The 17138-nt window shown below is 40.0% G+C and overlaps 1 protein-coding gene across 8 annotated transcripts in view; it reads left to right on the forward strand.

The window, feature by feature from the left end:
• Positions 1-2271: 2271 nt before the first annotated feature.
• Positions 2272-17138, forward strand: part of phldb2b (pleckstrin homology-like domain, family B, member 2b) — a 45722-nt gene continuing 30855 nt past the window's right edge. For 2 of the 8 annotated variants that reach the window (XM_087846062.1, XM_087846063.1), the window contains exons 1-5: positions 2275-2578; positions 8208-8264; positions 8427-8550; positions 10870-10968; positions 11671-11754. In XM_087846062.1, coding sequence (XP_087702188.1) covers positions 2546-2578; positions 8208-8264; positions 8427-8550; positions 10870-10968; positions 11671-11754 — 397 coding nt within the window. In that variant the 5' untranslated portion in view covers positions 2275-2545. Of the gene's footprint in view, positions 2579-8207; positions 8265-8426; positions 8551-10869; positions 10969-11670; positions 11755-14084; positions 14232-14663; positions 14730-17138 lie in introns of those variants that run through there. The other 6 variants (XM_087846068.1, XM_087846067.1, XM_087846061.1 and 3 more) reach the window with 6 other exon arrangements.

Consider the following 17138-nt stretch of genomic DNA (forward strand, 5'->3'; position numbering starts at 1 on the left):
AAACCAGCCTTATCATCCTGTCAGTGTTACGGTTGGCAACAGTATGTCCTGTCCTGTAATTATAACAAAGAAAGTTCTTATTAATTCACAGATTTATTTTTTTTTTAATTGTGAAACCACTGTTAAAAAACAAATCCCCAAACTGACATTTCTATAGTAAATGGTGAAAAACCTGGTACTTTTCTGTCATTTAATTTCTTATATGTTACGTTGGTGTTACTCCTAAATATACAGTTACAAATCCAAAAGTTTATGCCCTCTTTTGCGTTTTCCAAAGACATCCAGTAAGCCGGATCAGAGTCTTTGCCAGGTGGATTCAGGCCTCTGGACACCCCTGGACTAGAGTGCTAAAACACACGTAAAATGCATCTGACACTGTATCTAATGCCTATAGAAGTTTGGGTTGAATGACAGCTGACAGCTTGGACTTTTTAACAAAAGTCAGATTCAGGTTTTGTCAAAATTTGGTGAGTGTGATCACTTTCCAAAGAGCTCCAGTGCTCCTGCTACACCTCCTGGGGTCACATGAGAATTGTGGAATCCATTCGGGAATGCCGTCTAACATTTGGTGGCCTTCTGAAACCCACATGCTCTGGGATGATATCACTGGGAAAGCTTAGAAGCTTTCATTGCTTCTAGGCAACCATGCAAACATAATCACTTAAGAGCTTCTGGAAATACTTGAGAAGAAAGAAAGCTAAAAGGAATGGCAATTTTCAGGCAGTATTACCCAGATAATGTCTTAGCTGTTCCCTTTTTAAATTCTTTCTCATTCAGGACTGATGGATGCATTAGCTGGTACCAACAAAAAATTTAAAAAGTCCATGAACTTAATTTAATGTAAAGTAAACCTGATATTTTAGATTCTTTAGTGTGCTTTTGGCCAGTTAGAGTGGCATACATACCAGGTGTTGTGGAATGCTAGGAAGCAGTGGAGAAAGTGGAGCACGCTGGGTGCACAAGTTCTCTTCCTGTTTATCCATTAAGGGGTCCACTCAGTGCCTGAGAGATAAGATAATCTAAAATCCATGAATATCCTATGTCAGCATGGGTGCGTGTGTGTGTCAGCAAACTTTCCTTGACCTTAGTCTAAACCAGAGGACCATTTTCACTTCTATATTTATCGTTTTCTAACCAAAAGAATACCTTGTGCATTCTGTCCTCAGCAAAATTCTGCATGACTTAGGTTTTATTATGGCTCTGGATCATTCCTGTTGTTGCTTCATGCAATCATTGTTATGAATTGTAACAAATGCAGAGAATCCTGCCAAGAAAAACTGTTTTTGTGTGATTGAGAGCTGATGACATCTTCTTGTGCCTCGTGATGTCTTCAGAGAGCTGCATGACTGGACATGTAGCTGAAGTTTTCAAGTGGTGCACACAGCTTATGCAAACAGCAGCCCATAAGACATTTGCAGTTCCAGATGTGTAGATCAAATAATAAAAGATTATCTAGAAGTGGATTTACACAGAGAACTACGAGCAATATTTTGTCAGAGAGGACACAAGGACTCTTTGCCATTAAGCGCACACAAGAGGCGTTCACATTTCTTTCTTTACTACACCTGCATCCATGAGGTATGCCATGGGTTTTTTTATGGTTACGCAACTATATTGTTGCAATTAATGATGGAAATAAAAGCCACAATAGCTTTACTTCGCTGAGAAATATGCCTCAACAGGAATTTAACCTCCAGAAAACCTTCAGTGTTCTTTATCCATTTTCTATGCAAGATGGATCTGCTTGTGTAGTGGATTTGAGTGTGGATATTTACAGTGTCACACTATATGAGTGACAGGTATTCATGGTCAACCCTAACATAAATCCCTATAACTATATGACTTTATATAATAAGCTTGTTATTCACTAAATACCATTATATTCCTTTATTGTTTGGCCTAAATGTTTTTTAATATATGAACCATTTACCACGTTTAACATCCCCCAAGTTTGTTTTTTCTTCATAGAGACAAACTCTCAGTATTAGGAGTGAAATGAGACTGCATGCATGCATGTTGTAAAATCATTAGATATCCTTATCAGCTGCCAAGGCTGAAATAATGGCTCTCTCTTTTTCTTTTTATCCTTCACTCCACTCTCTTTGTCAGAGGCTTGAACCATTTGATGAAAGGTCAAGTGTACTTTTCTGTAGTCTGTTAACACCTGCACATTAAACTCAGCTTGTATGAGTGAATAAGAGAGAGAGAGAGAGAGAGAGACTCCCTCCCCTTGTTCCTTATCCACTTCTGCTTCCAGCTGTTGCTGCATTCCTATGCCCGTCGGAAAGCCGTCGGCCTTTTTTACGCGCGTGTGTGTGTTTGGAGTGTGTGCTTGTGTTTGTGATTGTGACAACCGGGATCAAAAGTCTTTCCTAGAGATCTGCACGTTGACTGTGCTGTGCACGGAATGTATCTCCCGTCCAGACAGAAGCTGCGGCTACAGCAAAGGCAGAAATAGGCTAAAAACTCTATTTGGGGGAGTTTTGTGCAAACAGCATACCTCTCGATCTTGGATCAGTTTCGCAATTGCGTCCTTTCCTGCACAATGACAGAAGTGGCCATTCCCGCTTCGGTAATGGTGAGTGAGTTTTTGTACCTATAGGCTGTGGATTTAAAAAGTGGAAGAATGTATGTTAATTATCAGAATGTGTTCTTGTAAATTAGGTTTATTTTTGCTTTGCTTCACAGCGCTGTAATACTTTCAAAGTAAGCTGTAACGTTATCTGACTTCAGTTGAGGATTTTGTTCGGCAAAATCAAACGCAGATTACCTTTTTGTTTGTTAGCGGACAGGTACAACGTGAAAATGTAGGTGTACTTCTCGTGATTCCACCGACGATCCAACGTTGCTGCTGATGGCAGCTCTAACTGGAACATTGTAGAAATTTGAAATGATAAGATATTGTTTTGTAAGATTTTTTACAAATATCAGTCCGCAGAGTACGCAGTGAGATTGAAGCCCAACTACCAACAATCGATCTATCTATCTATCTATCTATCTATCTATCTATCTATCTATCTATCTATCTATCTATCTATCTATCTATCGTGATGCAAAAAAACTGGTGGATACAATTTTTCTGACATACTGTTGCCAACCGTAACACTGAAAACATCTTTTATATGATTGCTTTTCATTTCACTGGGTATCTGCCAGGTGGAAAAAGGAAAAGCAGAAGTCAGTGTGGAGAGCATAGAAGTGGCCAATAGCTTAAGAAAAACAAAGATTTTTGGAAACAGTATGTAATGCTGATTTATGAAGGTAACTGCTTGAATTATATGCGCTGTATAGGCTCATATTATGTTTGGAGGCCACTGGTGCAACTTGGGGATTTTTCACCATTAATCTTTTTTCCTCATATCTGAATTCTTTAGTCTGCATTTTAATCTGTGTCTACCTGCCCCCCCCCCCCCCCCCCCATACCCCAATACACAAGCACACACACAGACACACACACATAGTTTGTTTCTTTTGTTATCTCAAACTCCATCTCCTCTTTTCTTTCCTTTTCCAGCAGTCACAGCTCACTTCACCATACAAGAAGATATGTGTGCTTTAGTAAACCCGTCCACCAGCTCACTGTCTCCCCTTGTCTCGCTGTCATATCCGGCCCTGTGGAAACCAAACATGAGTTGATCCCCTGCATGTGGCAGTTAAAGTAATCTGGGCTTTTCCACAGACACACACACCCTCACTAGAAATTCAACTTACATTTCCTCCAGCTTTGAGTCAGCTGCAAAAACAATGGACTTTTTTCCTGTCATCTAGCACTTTGCTAAAAGACTGCAAAACTGCCAGTAAGGATGTGAGAGAGTTTGAGCGTGACAGATATTTGTGCTGTTTAACAAGCGGCTCACAGACACATTTTAATCGGCTTTCGGCGGTTTTAACCAAAACAAATGCAAACACACAACAGCAATGCACAACTAAGGACAAGGGATGCACATTATTAAGCATACAGTATTTTGAAAAACCATGTATATATGAATGCATGAGGGACATTTTAATCTGATTTAAAATGTTATTGAAGACATTACTGCAAACATACTGTTTACCAAGGACAAGGGAGGAAGATAACCCTGAATTGCCCCATATGAAGGACACTGAGAGAGGGACTCCATATTAAATAGCATCTGTGATACAATGCTGGCTTTGTCAGGTGGGAGGAGGAGAGGGTCATGCTGGAATGTAAGGGGAGGGGATGGAGAAAGACAGAAGAGAGAAATATAACTAGGCAAAGCACTGAAAGACAGCATTTTTAGACAAATACAACATAGCTGATGTTAACTTGTGTAAGACTGAGACCACCCTCAGCTCCACTTTTTGGTCAAGTTTGTAGCACGGATTGTAGCCATCACAAGCTGCCTATCTTTAAGGCCAACACTACCACTTCAAAAAATTATACACAGAAGAAAAAGTTGGCAAAAACAAATATATGCATTAAAATGATGAAAGAACCATCCTGATGGCACACTTCTCCCACCATTTTTGAAGTTTTCAGCTAGAAAGCAAAACTGTGAATTACCCCAAACTGCTTATTCATAGATGCAAATAATAATATATTTTTTAATATTCCAACTGCCATTCATCAACTGAGCCAAAGGACCTGAGAAAAAATGTAATGTTATGGTTCTCCCTATCTAAATTGCCCAAGCCAGTTCATGATGGCAATATGCTCACAATACTATGAAAACCATAACATTTGATTTGGCCTTTTCAAACAGACATATTGTGCAATAGCTTTTTCAACTAGTGCACTAAAGAGTTGTTCTAACATGGGAATATTTTTAAGAGCAGGACCTTTCCTGTGAATGTGGGTTTGAGAATGCTGTCTGCAGTAACATACAGCAGCTGTGATGAGGAAAGTAACTGAAAGAGAAGGAAATGCAAAAACCGTTTGAAGCAAATACAAAAAGAGGAAGAAGTTGACAGAGGAAAACAAGGATGGGATGGAAAAAATATTAAAATGACCCAGCTGAAACAGTCTGAGAATGCTGGGTCTTTCCTCTTGGTTTTATGAGTCCTCTCTCTCTCTCTTCTACCTTCCACTGCTATCTTCTTTTTCATTACACCACACTACCCTCTCATCTCCTTTTCTGTTTCCAGATGCAGGGCAAACAAAGCATTTCGGGGAGACTCAGCTGTTTTACAGATGGGATCAAAGACAAATTGTGTGTGCTTGTGCTTTTCTTCCATTTTGTGCACGCTATATTGTGCATTTGTGAGGTCAGTTCAGTCACTTTCCAATAGAAGGTTTATTTTAAATCTGGGATTAAAATTTTTATTAAAAAGTAAGTGGGAGGATGTGTGCTTGGAATGTTTTCCTATGGGCAATATTTTCTCAGTGTTTCATATCATTGTGTAGAAATCTTCGACTTATACATTTACTGTATTAGACTTTCTTTGAGTCAGCTTGGTATGTATTTCTGTATTTCCCACACTGGATTCTGGCAGAAGACCTCCTGGAAACACCAGAAAATTTGTCCTTTAAGTTGGAAAATGAATCTGGTTTCAAGCACAGCACATCCCATGGCTGAGTAGAGAACTTTATATCCATCCTTACATGACTTTTTTTGTAGTTTGATAAACATGATAAACATTTATTTTTTTAAGTTATATTTGAAATGAACACGTCTTTGCCTTGACACCAAACATTATACAAATATGGGTGAAAATGTGATGTACTGTTAAGACAATCTAGGAGCAACAAAGAATTAGGAAACAAACAAGGACACTTAAACACTGAGTGCTTGTTTTGTTTGAGAACAGTTTGGGAAATGTTGGTTAAGATTGTTTAATTAAGGATAAAGAACCATCATGCTTTTTTTTGCACGGCATTAGTTTTCATCCTCCATGCTCAGTATTTACGGGACTCTGTCTCTGTACATATACGTATATCATTCAGTAATCCCATACTTTAGCTTTCACATCTTAATTCCCTGATAGCAAAGTGACTGCTGTTGGAATCAAACACCTTGAAGATGAAAGAGCTGGAGTCTGGATACTCAGAATGGGGGTTGACACACTTCACTGCTCTGCTTTAACTAGAGTAAACAGGGCCAGACATGTCTTGACCCGCCTAAGCCAGAGCTCACCTGGTAAAAGAAGGTGAAGGCAGGAGGGGGATTTGAAAACAAAAAGAACCACAGAAAGACAAAGAAGAGGAATGATGGGATAGAGTGAGCCATTTCTGAAAGAACAAGTCAAGGGAGAGTCGAGGAGGTGGGAATAGACTTCAAGGAGCGTGTGTAGGAATGCAAGGTACTGAGGCCTTGATACATAAAAGGGTCTTTGAAATGCACTTCTGCCTAATTTTCAGCAAGCTTCTGTGACCTTTATTCAGCTGATGTTGCCATCACACACTGAGTATTTGCTTTGTCTACAGCAGTGACAAAAATCGGTAGAATGTGGGCCGATACCTTGGTGCGATAGCAAAAAGAGCTGGTGTGTGACTTTATTTGTAGATTTTTGTGTGGATAGGGGATGTAAGGGTGGCTGAACTGCTAGAATGTGTGTGTGTGTGTGTGTGTGTGTGTGTGTATGTGTGTGTGTGTATAAGCAGTAAAGGAAGTGATCTCAGGGCGGAAACTTAGCGCTGAATTAGAGGAAGTGCAGAGCTGACTTTGATTTGTGTTTCCCTTCATGGTGATTGGAGGGAAAGGCGAAAAGACAGGAGGAAAGAAGAAGGACAGGCAGGAAGAGGAGAAGCCAAGAAGGCCGCCTAGTATGGAAAACAGATTAAATGCAAAAGGGGACTCGAGAGAAAGGAAGGAATCACTGAAATCATTAAAGCAATGACACATTAGGATTTGAAAGAGGAAGGGAGAAAAAGAAATGACAGGAGCAGGAAAATGACATGTGGTTGTGATAGTTTCTTATATGCTGTAATCATCTCTGCATGGTGAGAAGCATTTAAGTCATCCACTGGTGTGTGTGTGTGCATGCATGTTTGTGTTTTTGATTGTGTGTGTGGACACAAATACAGTAGTAGCTAGACTGCTTTTTTCTTCTTCTTCTCTGTTAAATTACAGAGTACTCCATGGGCTGTTTTTGGCACACGATCTGAGTGTGTTTCCTCAAACGTACACATTCACATATTTTGGGAATTTTGATTTAGTTTTCTTTTATCTCCACTTCACAGTTTGTCATAGCATTCCTTTATTTTTTTGTACTTTACCTCGTTTTTTTCCCATTGCATCACGCATATTCCCACCATTAGGGAATGCTTGGACTTCAACATTGAGTCCATACAAAATAAGAACAGTCAAAATTAAACCACTCTCACAGTCAATGCAGTTTTGCTGTGAGATAGATGCTTGAGGAAATATGCCCAAATAAAAAGTGTATCAGACAGGGAGCATAGCTGAGCTCAATCTGCCTGTTAGATTAGGAGATGCCTTGCTTATGACATAATTTGAACTGTGCCAAACTGTTTGATAAATGCTGAACAGGACTTAGAAAATGGTAAGAAGTGGGTTTTCTGTGCAGGAAGACATTGCAGCTTCAATTACATATATATTATATTTTAATGGAGCACATTCTGAATATTTCTCATCAGCATGCTTATTTGCATGTTAACATTTTTTGGTGACAATAAAAATTTCAGGTGACATAAAATTAAGAAGAATTATTCACTGGCCGCCATGAATATCCACCCAAGTCATGATCAGGATTTAAAGTCATGCAACCTGGGTAAATGATGTGCACTTGCTTTGTCACCGCCATGGCCATGCACAAGCACGAGCTTTGCTGTGTATTTACTTTAAGTAGTATACTGCTCATAGCATGCACACAGAAACTCAGTTACCTTATTAGTTACTCTGTATCTCTCTTTATCCAGACACATTCTTGCAGCAGAGTGATTGCAGACTTTAACATTTTGTGGGAAGTCTGCTTTCATTACACATTTCTCTCATTTCTCCCCACTGCCAAAAAAAATAAATAAATAAATTTTCCTCTCATTTTCTACTTGGAACATTTTCACAATCAGAGTTCATTTCACGTGGCAGCTGGGTAAGCTGTGGGCAGTTTTTTCCCCTTCTTTTCATTTTTTTCTTTTCTTTTTTTGTGTGGTTTCTTTATTTGAGTGTTTCTATGTTTGGTCATTCCACGCAGGTCATTCCCAAGTTTTGTCATAATTGTGTACACTGCTACATGTCTGCATTGTTTGTGTTTACATTTATGTGTCTGCCTGAATGTGTACACAGGAATCGGAGATGATGTTTCAACCAGAGTCCGATCAGATCTCTCCAGGTGAACCTAAGGTCAGAATACACACAGACACAGGAAAACACATATGCACACATTCACAAGTTTTATGTGGTTTTTGAACAAATCCAGCATGAACACTGTCGCACAATGGCACATTCATTTTAGTCTTATGACTATAAACTGTGTTTTTAAAATGACCTGACTCTTGCTTGTAGTCTCCGCCCCTGGACCTGATCGACACAGGGAAAGGACTAAAAGTCCAGACGGCAACTCCTCATCTGGTTAGCCTGGGCAGTGGGAGACTGAGTGTGGCTATTACTGTTCTGCCGCTGAAAGAGGGTAATGTACACAAAAAAAAACCCAGACACAATTTACAGTAAATACACAAACTCAGCATGGGCAGGTTATTAAGTCAGTAGCCACAATTTTTCACATTCATTCCTAATGTAGCACATCCTCACAGCTTCAAATGTTAATTCAACTTATTTTTATTTATATAGCTTTGAATCAAAGCAACAGATATCTCAAGGTGTTTTGTATCAGATGTCCCTATAAGCAAGCACGTGGTGGACAGTGGGAAAGAAAAAAATCCCTTTTAACAGGAAGAAACCTCCAGCAGAACCACATTCAGGGAGGGCTGTCTGTCTGTCATGACCGGTTGAGGATGAGGGCATGGAGACAGGACAAAGGACACACAAGGACACACTGTGGAAGAGAGCCAGAGATTAATATTGACTAAGGATTACGTAGAAGAATAAAATGGAAAGCCCTTTATTGTCATTATACATGTACAACAAAATTGTGGGTGCTCCACATCAACTGTGCCAGAATAAAATATAAATAGTAGACAGCAGGTATCAACAGCAAAAAGAAGAATTATATACAATCAAGAGGGATATATACAAACCAAGAGAAATATATACAAAAATAAGAGAAAGGCACACATTAGAGAAGTAAAAGAGAGTTTAAAAAAAGGTGAGTGAAGAAGAAACACTCAGTACAATTATGGGAAGCCCCTAGCAGCTTAGACCTATTGCAGCACTAAGGAGAGGTTTGGGATCACCTGATCCAGCCTCTATGCTAAGCTTTACAAAGAAAAGTTTTAAGCCTAATCTTAAAAGTAGACCGGGTGTCTGTCTCCTGAATCCAAACTGGGACCTGGTTCCATAGAAGAGGGGCCTGTTTGGGTTGCTGTATCTCAGGAGGTAGAGCAGGTCACCTTCTGATCGGAAGGTTGTGTGGTTCGATCCCTGGCTTTTCCAGTGTGCATGTCAAGTATCCTTGGGCAAGAGCCGCTATAAGAGAAGTATGCCCTCTCTTTCTAGATCCTGTCAGCACTCACTGTTGTTATTTCTTATTATTATTTCTCACTAGTTACTTTAAATTATTACCTGAAATGAAACCAGGTCAGTACAGTTCTATCCCTACCTTTGCCCACCTTTTCCCACTCTTTTTCTCCCAAATATTGGCCCTTTTCCCAGGACAAGTCACTTCATTTCTGTGGTTACTGCAGAAGTGAGTTGGGGGGTGATGCTGTGGAAAAGTGATACTGTGTCAAACATTGAGCCAGTGCATATTTATACAAGTTATTCAATCCAATTCTATGGTTACTGTTGCTTATTAACATTCATTCATTGTCATGTGTTGGTTAAGGCACAGTCTGTACCCACAGTTAGCCATGAAAAAATGAAGAGAATGCTTTGGCAACAGAGTACAACCCAAACAACAGTAACACAAATGACACACATCGCGTGGTTTCATGACTCTGTTTCATGCAGCAGAGCGAGCGCACTTGCTTTATTAAATCCAGAGATTTTATTTGGAATGTTCACTGCTATTTATATCAGGCCAGTATATAGTTTTTTTTTTTCATAACAAACAACTGACTACAATTAATAAAACACATTATATTATTTTGTGTACTGTAATATATTATTATATATATATTATATATATTATAGGTATTTATACTTCCTCTACTATCAGCTATCCGCAGGTTTCACAGCTTCATTACTCATTCAGGTAGTATTATAAATCAAAGTGAAGTGAGAGGCACACTTGTACTAGTCATTATTATTTATTAGCCTGAAGACAGGACACTGAATACTAATACAAACTGACAGGCATTATATTAAAAGCTTTAAAAGACAGCAAATATCTGCCCTTACAAGCATTACAGTGATAACTTTCATTCATAAACTTGTAGTTTTCATGTGTCTTGCATAGATCACAAGGCTCTGATTATACCCCAGTGAGCCAGAGAAGTTTTTTTTACTTGTCTTGTCTTCTCTTTGCAATGAGAACAGTGCACACTGCATTTTATATGAATGGATTTGACACTTAACCCTTAGTCTGGGTTAATGCAGAAATAAACTTACAAACAGTACAAGGGCAGACCTTGACGTCAGAGTCAGCTTTGTGACATTTCCACTTCATCATCGCTGCCCACTGCTTTGACACACACTTTGAAGAATGTGAATAAGACCTTTTAGGAAAACTGAGTTTGTACTCCACAATGTGTCTGCATGATAACAGCATTAGATATAAGACCCTTTAATTATGACTCACACCACCTATATAGACATGATAAGTCTAATTCTATCCCCTATATTTATATATTCTGCTGATTGCAAAAAAATGTGTTTCTTTATGTTTCAGGGGTAACGCGCATAGGCACAGAAGATGCTCCGATTCCTCAGGATATTACCATTCAAGGACCTGGCATCGAGGCAGAGCATTGTCTAATCATCAATGAAGGTCTGTGTTGGTTCACTTTCTCTGAAATGACGTCATAATTTTGGCAGGCCCCAGAATAAACACAGCTCTATTGTCTTTTCCACACTGGCAAGAGTGCTTACATCTTTACATCATGTCGTGGGAAAGGGAAAATGACTCCTCCTTTCATTAGCAAGCTTTTAATCTTTGTTTTTGAATCCTAAAATATTACTTCGAGTAAAATCCACTGAAATCAAATCTATGATTATATTTGGCATTTAGAAGATCTGCTCAATGCCATCCCAAGTGCAATCATTGTTATTGTGTTTTTAGAAGATTATTCTGACAAAACAGCAGCGGAAGAATAATAAACTTTCTCAATCCTCTAAAGCCTAAAATTCTAATAATGCAAGAAAAGAAATATACTGTTTCAAAATGAATATAAGACTGAGAAAGCCATCGAGCTGGATACCCGTTGGGCTTTTGATAGAATAGCTGTGAGGAGAAGGGAGGAACTGGATGATTAATTACGCTGTTGTTTTTTATTCTTGTGTGAAGCTTTGTTTTAATTACAGTAAATCTGAATAGTGAGTACCTTTTATTAACAGGGGATATTGCATGCTTTCAGAGGATGCCGTGTGGGAGCGGGATGATTAAGGCAGTTATCTCATGTTGGAGTGTAATGTTGTAGTGAATGGTATCACTGTTACTCATTTCCCCTGACTATCTCCTCATTATCAACAGGAGGGGTGGTGACCCTAGACCCCTGTGGCCACCTCTGCAGTCTTGATGGAGTCCAGGTCACTGTACCAACACCACTCACTCAGGGTAAACTCTACATGCACACATGCGCACAGTGTAGGTCAGCCTGCTCTCAGAAAAAGCCTGTATACTGCACATTGGTATCAGCATACATCAGGATACAGGCCTTTTCACATACACACACTTTGAGATAATGCCATCTACTGGTCCTTAGTAGTACTGGAGTTAATTGAAAGTTGACTTCATTGCTGACTGTAGATACTTAGCATTTCATAACTGGTGTGCAACAGAGAGACAGTGGTTAGTTTTCTGGGGGGGATATGTTTTTTTTTCTTTTTTGGATTGATTAACTCACATTCCAGTCTATCTGTGTGACTCATATGGGCACAGTTAAGTTTCGTAATGCAAACAACAGGGTGTGCAATATGTTTGTGTCCATGTACAGCTACACGCATGTAGTCATGTGAGTGTATGGATGCATTTCGGTATGTTTGTGTGTGTGTGTCTGTGTGTGTATCTTTGGGTAATTCGTAGTGGTTTGGAACAGCGAACTCCTACAATGAGTCACAGCTTCCAGCAACTGCAGACCATGCAAACCCTTTGGATTGTTATTGGAGACTGCAGAGTGTTCTCAAAAAAAAAAAAAAAAAGTGTAGTCACCCAAAGTTAAATGGATCTCTCTTCTTATCTTGCTCTTCATGCCTGCCTACCTAGACGTGTCTATATTTTGTCTGCGAGTATCTTAATCTGTCTATCTCTGGCCTTTCTTCCCTCTATTCTTTTCACTTCTCTGAATTGCTCCGTCATTTATTCACAGTATGCTCTCCCATTTTCTCCACAGCTTTGTCCTTCTTTCACTTTTCCCTGTCCTACTTAAAGTGACAAGCAGCACACTCACTTGTCTGTCCTTTCTGTTTACAGTTTTCTCCTTTTTCTTGTGCCCTGGAAAAGGCCTGGACGGTTTAAGTTAAACATTGACAGGCCTATTTAACTTCCCGCTGTGCCTGGCTGACTCAAATATTGACATCATCTTGGTGGGTCCACACACAAGGCTCAGGCACAGCAAAATAGCAGGGGTGGGGAAAAGAGACTAAAAAAAACACAAGACAGGGTTAAAAAGTCAGAAGAGTATGCGTAGGAAAACGGTAGTAAAAAAGGAAAAAGATTGAGAGCATTTTTTATCCACTGGCCTCAGTTGCTCTGGGTTGAGTTGGTCGAACCACATACACAGACACTCATGCACACTAGTCTGGAGATGATTAGCTGTGTTTAGGAAATGATCTGTTCTGTATTTTGGAATTCAGAGCTTGATCTGGAATCACATCAGGAGGACACTTGTAGAGTAGCAATATGTTTATTCAACAGAGGTGGAAATGACAAAGGAAATCATTGTTGAGCAAGAAAGCCGCTGACAAACAAACTCCACAAGTACATTGTTAGTTTATTCATAAGATCTGTTAACTGGAACATTACTGCTTTAGATCTGTTCCGTGTTTTTTTATTTTCTATTTGTCCAAGATTTCCACGTTGTTAGTTTTCAGTTCACATTTCAGTAGATTTGTAGTCATAAAACTAAGTCTCTCAACATTTACACTGGAAGGGAGCAGATGCAAATCTATGGCACATCTATGCTGCTGCACAAAACACAGGATGCTCTAATAACTGCTCTCTTGTTTTATCTTATTTTACTGTGTGCACAGGATGATCGCAGGATAAAGGGCAAAGTAGCTGTCCACGGGTTCGTGTCATGGTAGAAATGCTTGCAAATGAAGCATCTAAGCAAAACAGACGAACAACATTTAACCCAGACAGGAAGGCACAGTCCTCCCTCTTATTTTATTTTTTTCTTATTTACTTTTTGACGTTATCTTTCTCAGTCAATACCTTCCACTTGCATACTGCATACCGTTTCTATGCTGTTTTATCATAAAGTCTAAGCAGTCACTTCTTCATTTTAGACTCAGTAAGTCCGACTCTACACACTATACCTGCTTTAATTATAAACCAGCGGAGTGATTTTCATAGCAAAGAGCTGTTGAAGAGGTAGGTAGACAAAGAAAGCTTTAGAGGTGGGGGTGGAGGGGGGTGTCTACTAAAGACCTCATTGCCGAACTGTCTTTGAACTAACCGACTACACACAGGGGTCGTGGCGAGTAATGCTGTTACATTAAGCTGGTCTTTAGTCACGTGCACTCATCAGTTTGCTCTTTACAGTGTCACTTCGGTGTAAGAAACCATCACTCGTTATATTTACCGTGTTATAACTTATTCCCTGTGGTTATTTATTGACCTGTCCTCCCCCTCCTCCCCCTTTTTACCGACATTTGGTACAGTCCCGGGCTCTCGTGGACGGTAAATCAGTGAACCAACTTTCTTCCACACGGAGTCAAGAGGAGGCGGAACATCACGGAGGAGGGAGGCAGCGCAGAGGCGAACAGTGGTGCTGATATATAATCTGTCTGTATCTGTTTTGCCCGTGAGGGAGAAGTTCTTGTAGTTCTTGTCATGATAAGACGCTGAAGGAAAACAAATAGCTCGAAAAGGTTTGTAACGGATTTTATTTGCTTTAGAAGTAAAGTAACGTTGTAATTTACTCAGCCTTTGTGTTAGCAAACCTCTGCTTTACTGAACTTTATCCATCTGAAGCACTTTGTGTTACACAATGTTTCAGAAACTGTCGTAAGAGTTGGGAAATATTTTAGAATGAAAAACACACGTTGAGCTTTAAACTATGACGTAGGCTGTTTCTCTGTATATCTAGCCTATTTAATGTGAGGATGAGAAACGCAATTCATAGCTTATATTCCACTTTCACTTATAATATCATCAAACTGCTTGGGCATCTGTTTGTTTATGTATGTGCTAAGGGAAATACCTCTTTACTCTGAAGCATATGCAGCATGCTCTTTGGACTGAATGACCAGTGATCCCGGCGTTAAAGTTATCAATCGATCTGTGTATTGGCTTATTTACAGAAAGCACACTAGTGAGCACTTGTGCCAGCCAGGATAAACAGCATTTGCTCAGCAGCTGATATAAAGGTAAAAAGTCCTTCTGATTGGTTAAAATGATTCAATTCAATTAGATTTTTTTAGTCTAAAGGTCAATAGTATTCACACTGTTACTGAACTGTTACCTGATGTGCTGATCTTTGCTTGTTGCTTGCTGGAAATGGCGAAACACTGTAATTATTGCACAGGTCAGTAAATCACGTGCATCATTATTACAGCAGGTTAGAGGTGTGATTCACCCGTGTTGCTCACTTGGAGGTTGTTTTCTTATTTTTAGCCAGATTCTGTCAGTGTTCCATCACAGCGTCTCGTCTGCACCTTTTTAATGTAAATGAACTTTGTGTGCCTGTCTCGTGGTTATAAGTTAGCTGGTGAGTTCATGTGCCAGTGCAGATGTAATGTAGTTCATGGATAGAAAGGCAGACTCAGTGGTCAGGATACCTGACACCTGAAAATAAAACCTCCCTCTTTGTCACGGATGTTATTATCCTCACAAATCTTTCTGCCTGCCCACCCCCAGAACATTTGGATTTTGCTTTTTCCAGTTTTACACCGTAAAATGGATGAAATGTATCTGTTTTTGTTCGCTTTATTCTTTTCCTTAAATACTTGGTGAGAAATACAGTTAATTAGAGGGCTGTTAAGAGGTTATTCACAGGTCTGCATTCTTTGCTTGAGGGAAGTTGATTATTTGTTAATACGATTTGAGATAGAGCAGACAGAAGGCAATCCTGAGTTTGTGAGGAGACAAATTAGGCCTGTGAGTGTGAGCATGTGAGAGATGGAATGACTAATCTGCTCTGACTCTCCTGAGAAACACCAGTCTGTCTTTTCATGGTGTTACCACTATGCCCTTGTGCTTCGAGAGGGTTAATTTGTGGTTTTGAGGACAATTTCCTCTCCCACTGGGACCTGTTTGTGTGTATATTCATTTCATGAGTGAATACATTCAGTCTGAGATTTAATGTCAACACCGTGCATATTCTAGGGATCGTAACCAAGATAGCATTTTTCTAATATCTTTCAAATTTGGGGATAGTTTTAGTTGACCTTGCATCACCATTGTTGGGTATGATTGCCACGGATGTCACACCTGATCAAGTAGCAGGTAAGCTGGGTTTCATCCGGGCATGTGTTTGCACCTTTGAAATTGGTTTATTTTTCCTTGTAGCCTAATGGTCTCAAATTGGCAATTCCGCCTCTGATGTTAACCAAACAGAGAAGCAGATTTAAGTTTCTCCTCCCATAACATTGTGGCGAGAGAGCGCAGATCTACATGGGGACAGAAATTGGCTCCAGGCGTACAGCTCAGGCTCCATCTGCGTCCTCAAAGACTCTGAGGTCTGACTTTGTAGATTGCAAACTTTAAATTATCCCATAAATGTATATACAGGCTAATTTCAGCTTTTGTTGTTGTTGGAAAGGGTCTGCTCATATGTGTGTGCGCAGGGAAGAGTGCATGCATTGGGGGGAGGGGGGGGGGGGGGGGGGCAAACTTAATTTGCTGGTAAACAAGTGAACACGTGAATGGAAACCCCCCCCAACATCGAAGTTATTAAAGACAGCAGACTTGAATCACAGATAAATTTAGATGTGAATTTTTTTTCACATGGAGTTTGTTTGCCCTTGTTGCGTAGACTCATATCTTCATAGCTATTGGTTTATGCTGGGGGTCGAAATGAGGAGAGAATAATTAAGCGTTACGTGCTAGCTAAGGACATGAGAGGAAATTAGAAAGACAGGAGGGTCGGGGCCTGTTAACAAATCAAGACGTCACACGTTACCATACACTTTAAAAGTGGCTATTGAGGGTAGGAAATTAGATTTTTACAAGCACTGACTGCTGTGTGTGTGTGTTTGTTTGTGAGCCCATGTCTGTGTTTGCCGTTACGCTAAATACTGAGAGGTACTGGGATTCATTAGGCAGACCCTGTTACAAGGCATGTTCCAACACACACAGATAGATAGACGTTTTGAAGATTTACACCTTTACTCACGTCTGGCAAGGAGAAGCGCTTATTATTGGCTCTTACTCATACTCGCTGACACAGTGATGTTTGTCTGTGTGTGTGTGTTGCTCTCAGTCTCTTCACGGAGGCCCTACATCTTTTATCGGTCATGATCCCACTTCCTCACAGGTTGTGGCCAAACCTGCAAGCTCATGTTTATATAAGTATGGATTTGAGAGCTTCACAGTCCAGCTGTGCAGACTAAACATTTCCTACACTGTTTTCGGGTGTGTGTGTGTGCCTGTGTTGCCCACTTCACATCACAACCGCAATCGGATCTCCCCACTATGCTGAGAACTGGGTGTATTGGGGGGGGGGGGGGGGGGGGGGGGGGGGGGCTGCTTGTGAAATGCTCTAAGGTAATATCTAGACTGGCTCGACCTCTTTCATTTCAACTGTAATGCTCAATTCGGCTATTAATGCAGCTTTA

Source organism: Neolamprologus brichardi, chromosome 9, assembly GCF_056152115.1.
Source record: "Neolamprologus brichardi isolate AB-2024 chromosome 9, ASM5615211v1, whole genome shotgun sequence".
Lineage (NCBI taxonomy): Eukaryota > Metazoa > Chordata > Actinopteri > Cichliformes > Cichlidae > Neolamprologus > Neolamprologus brichardi.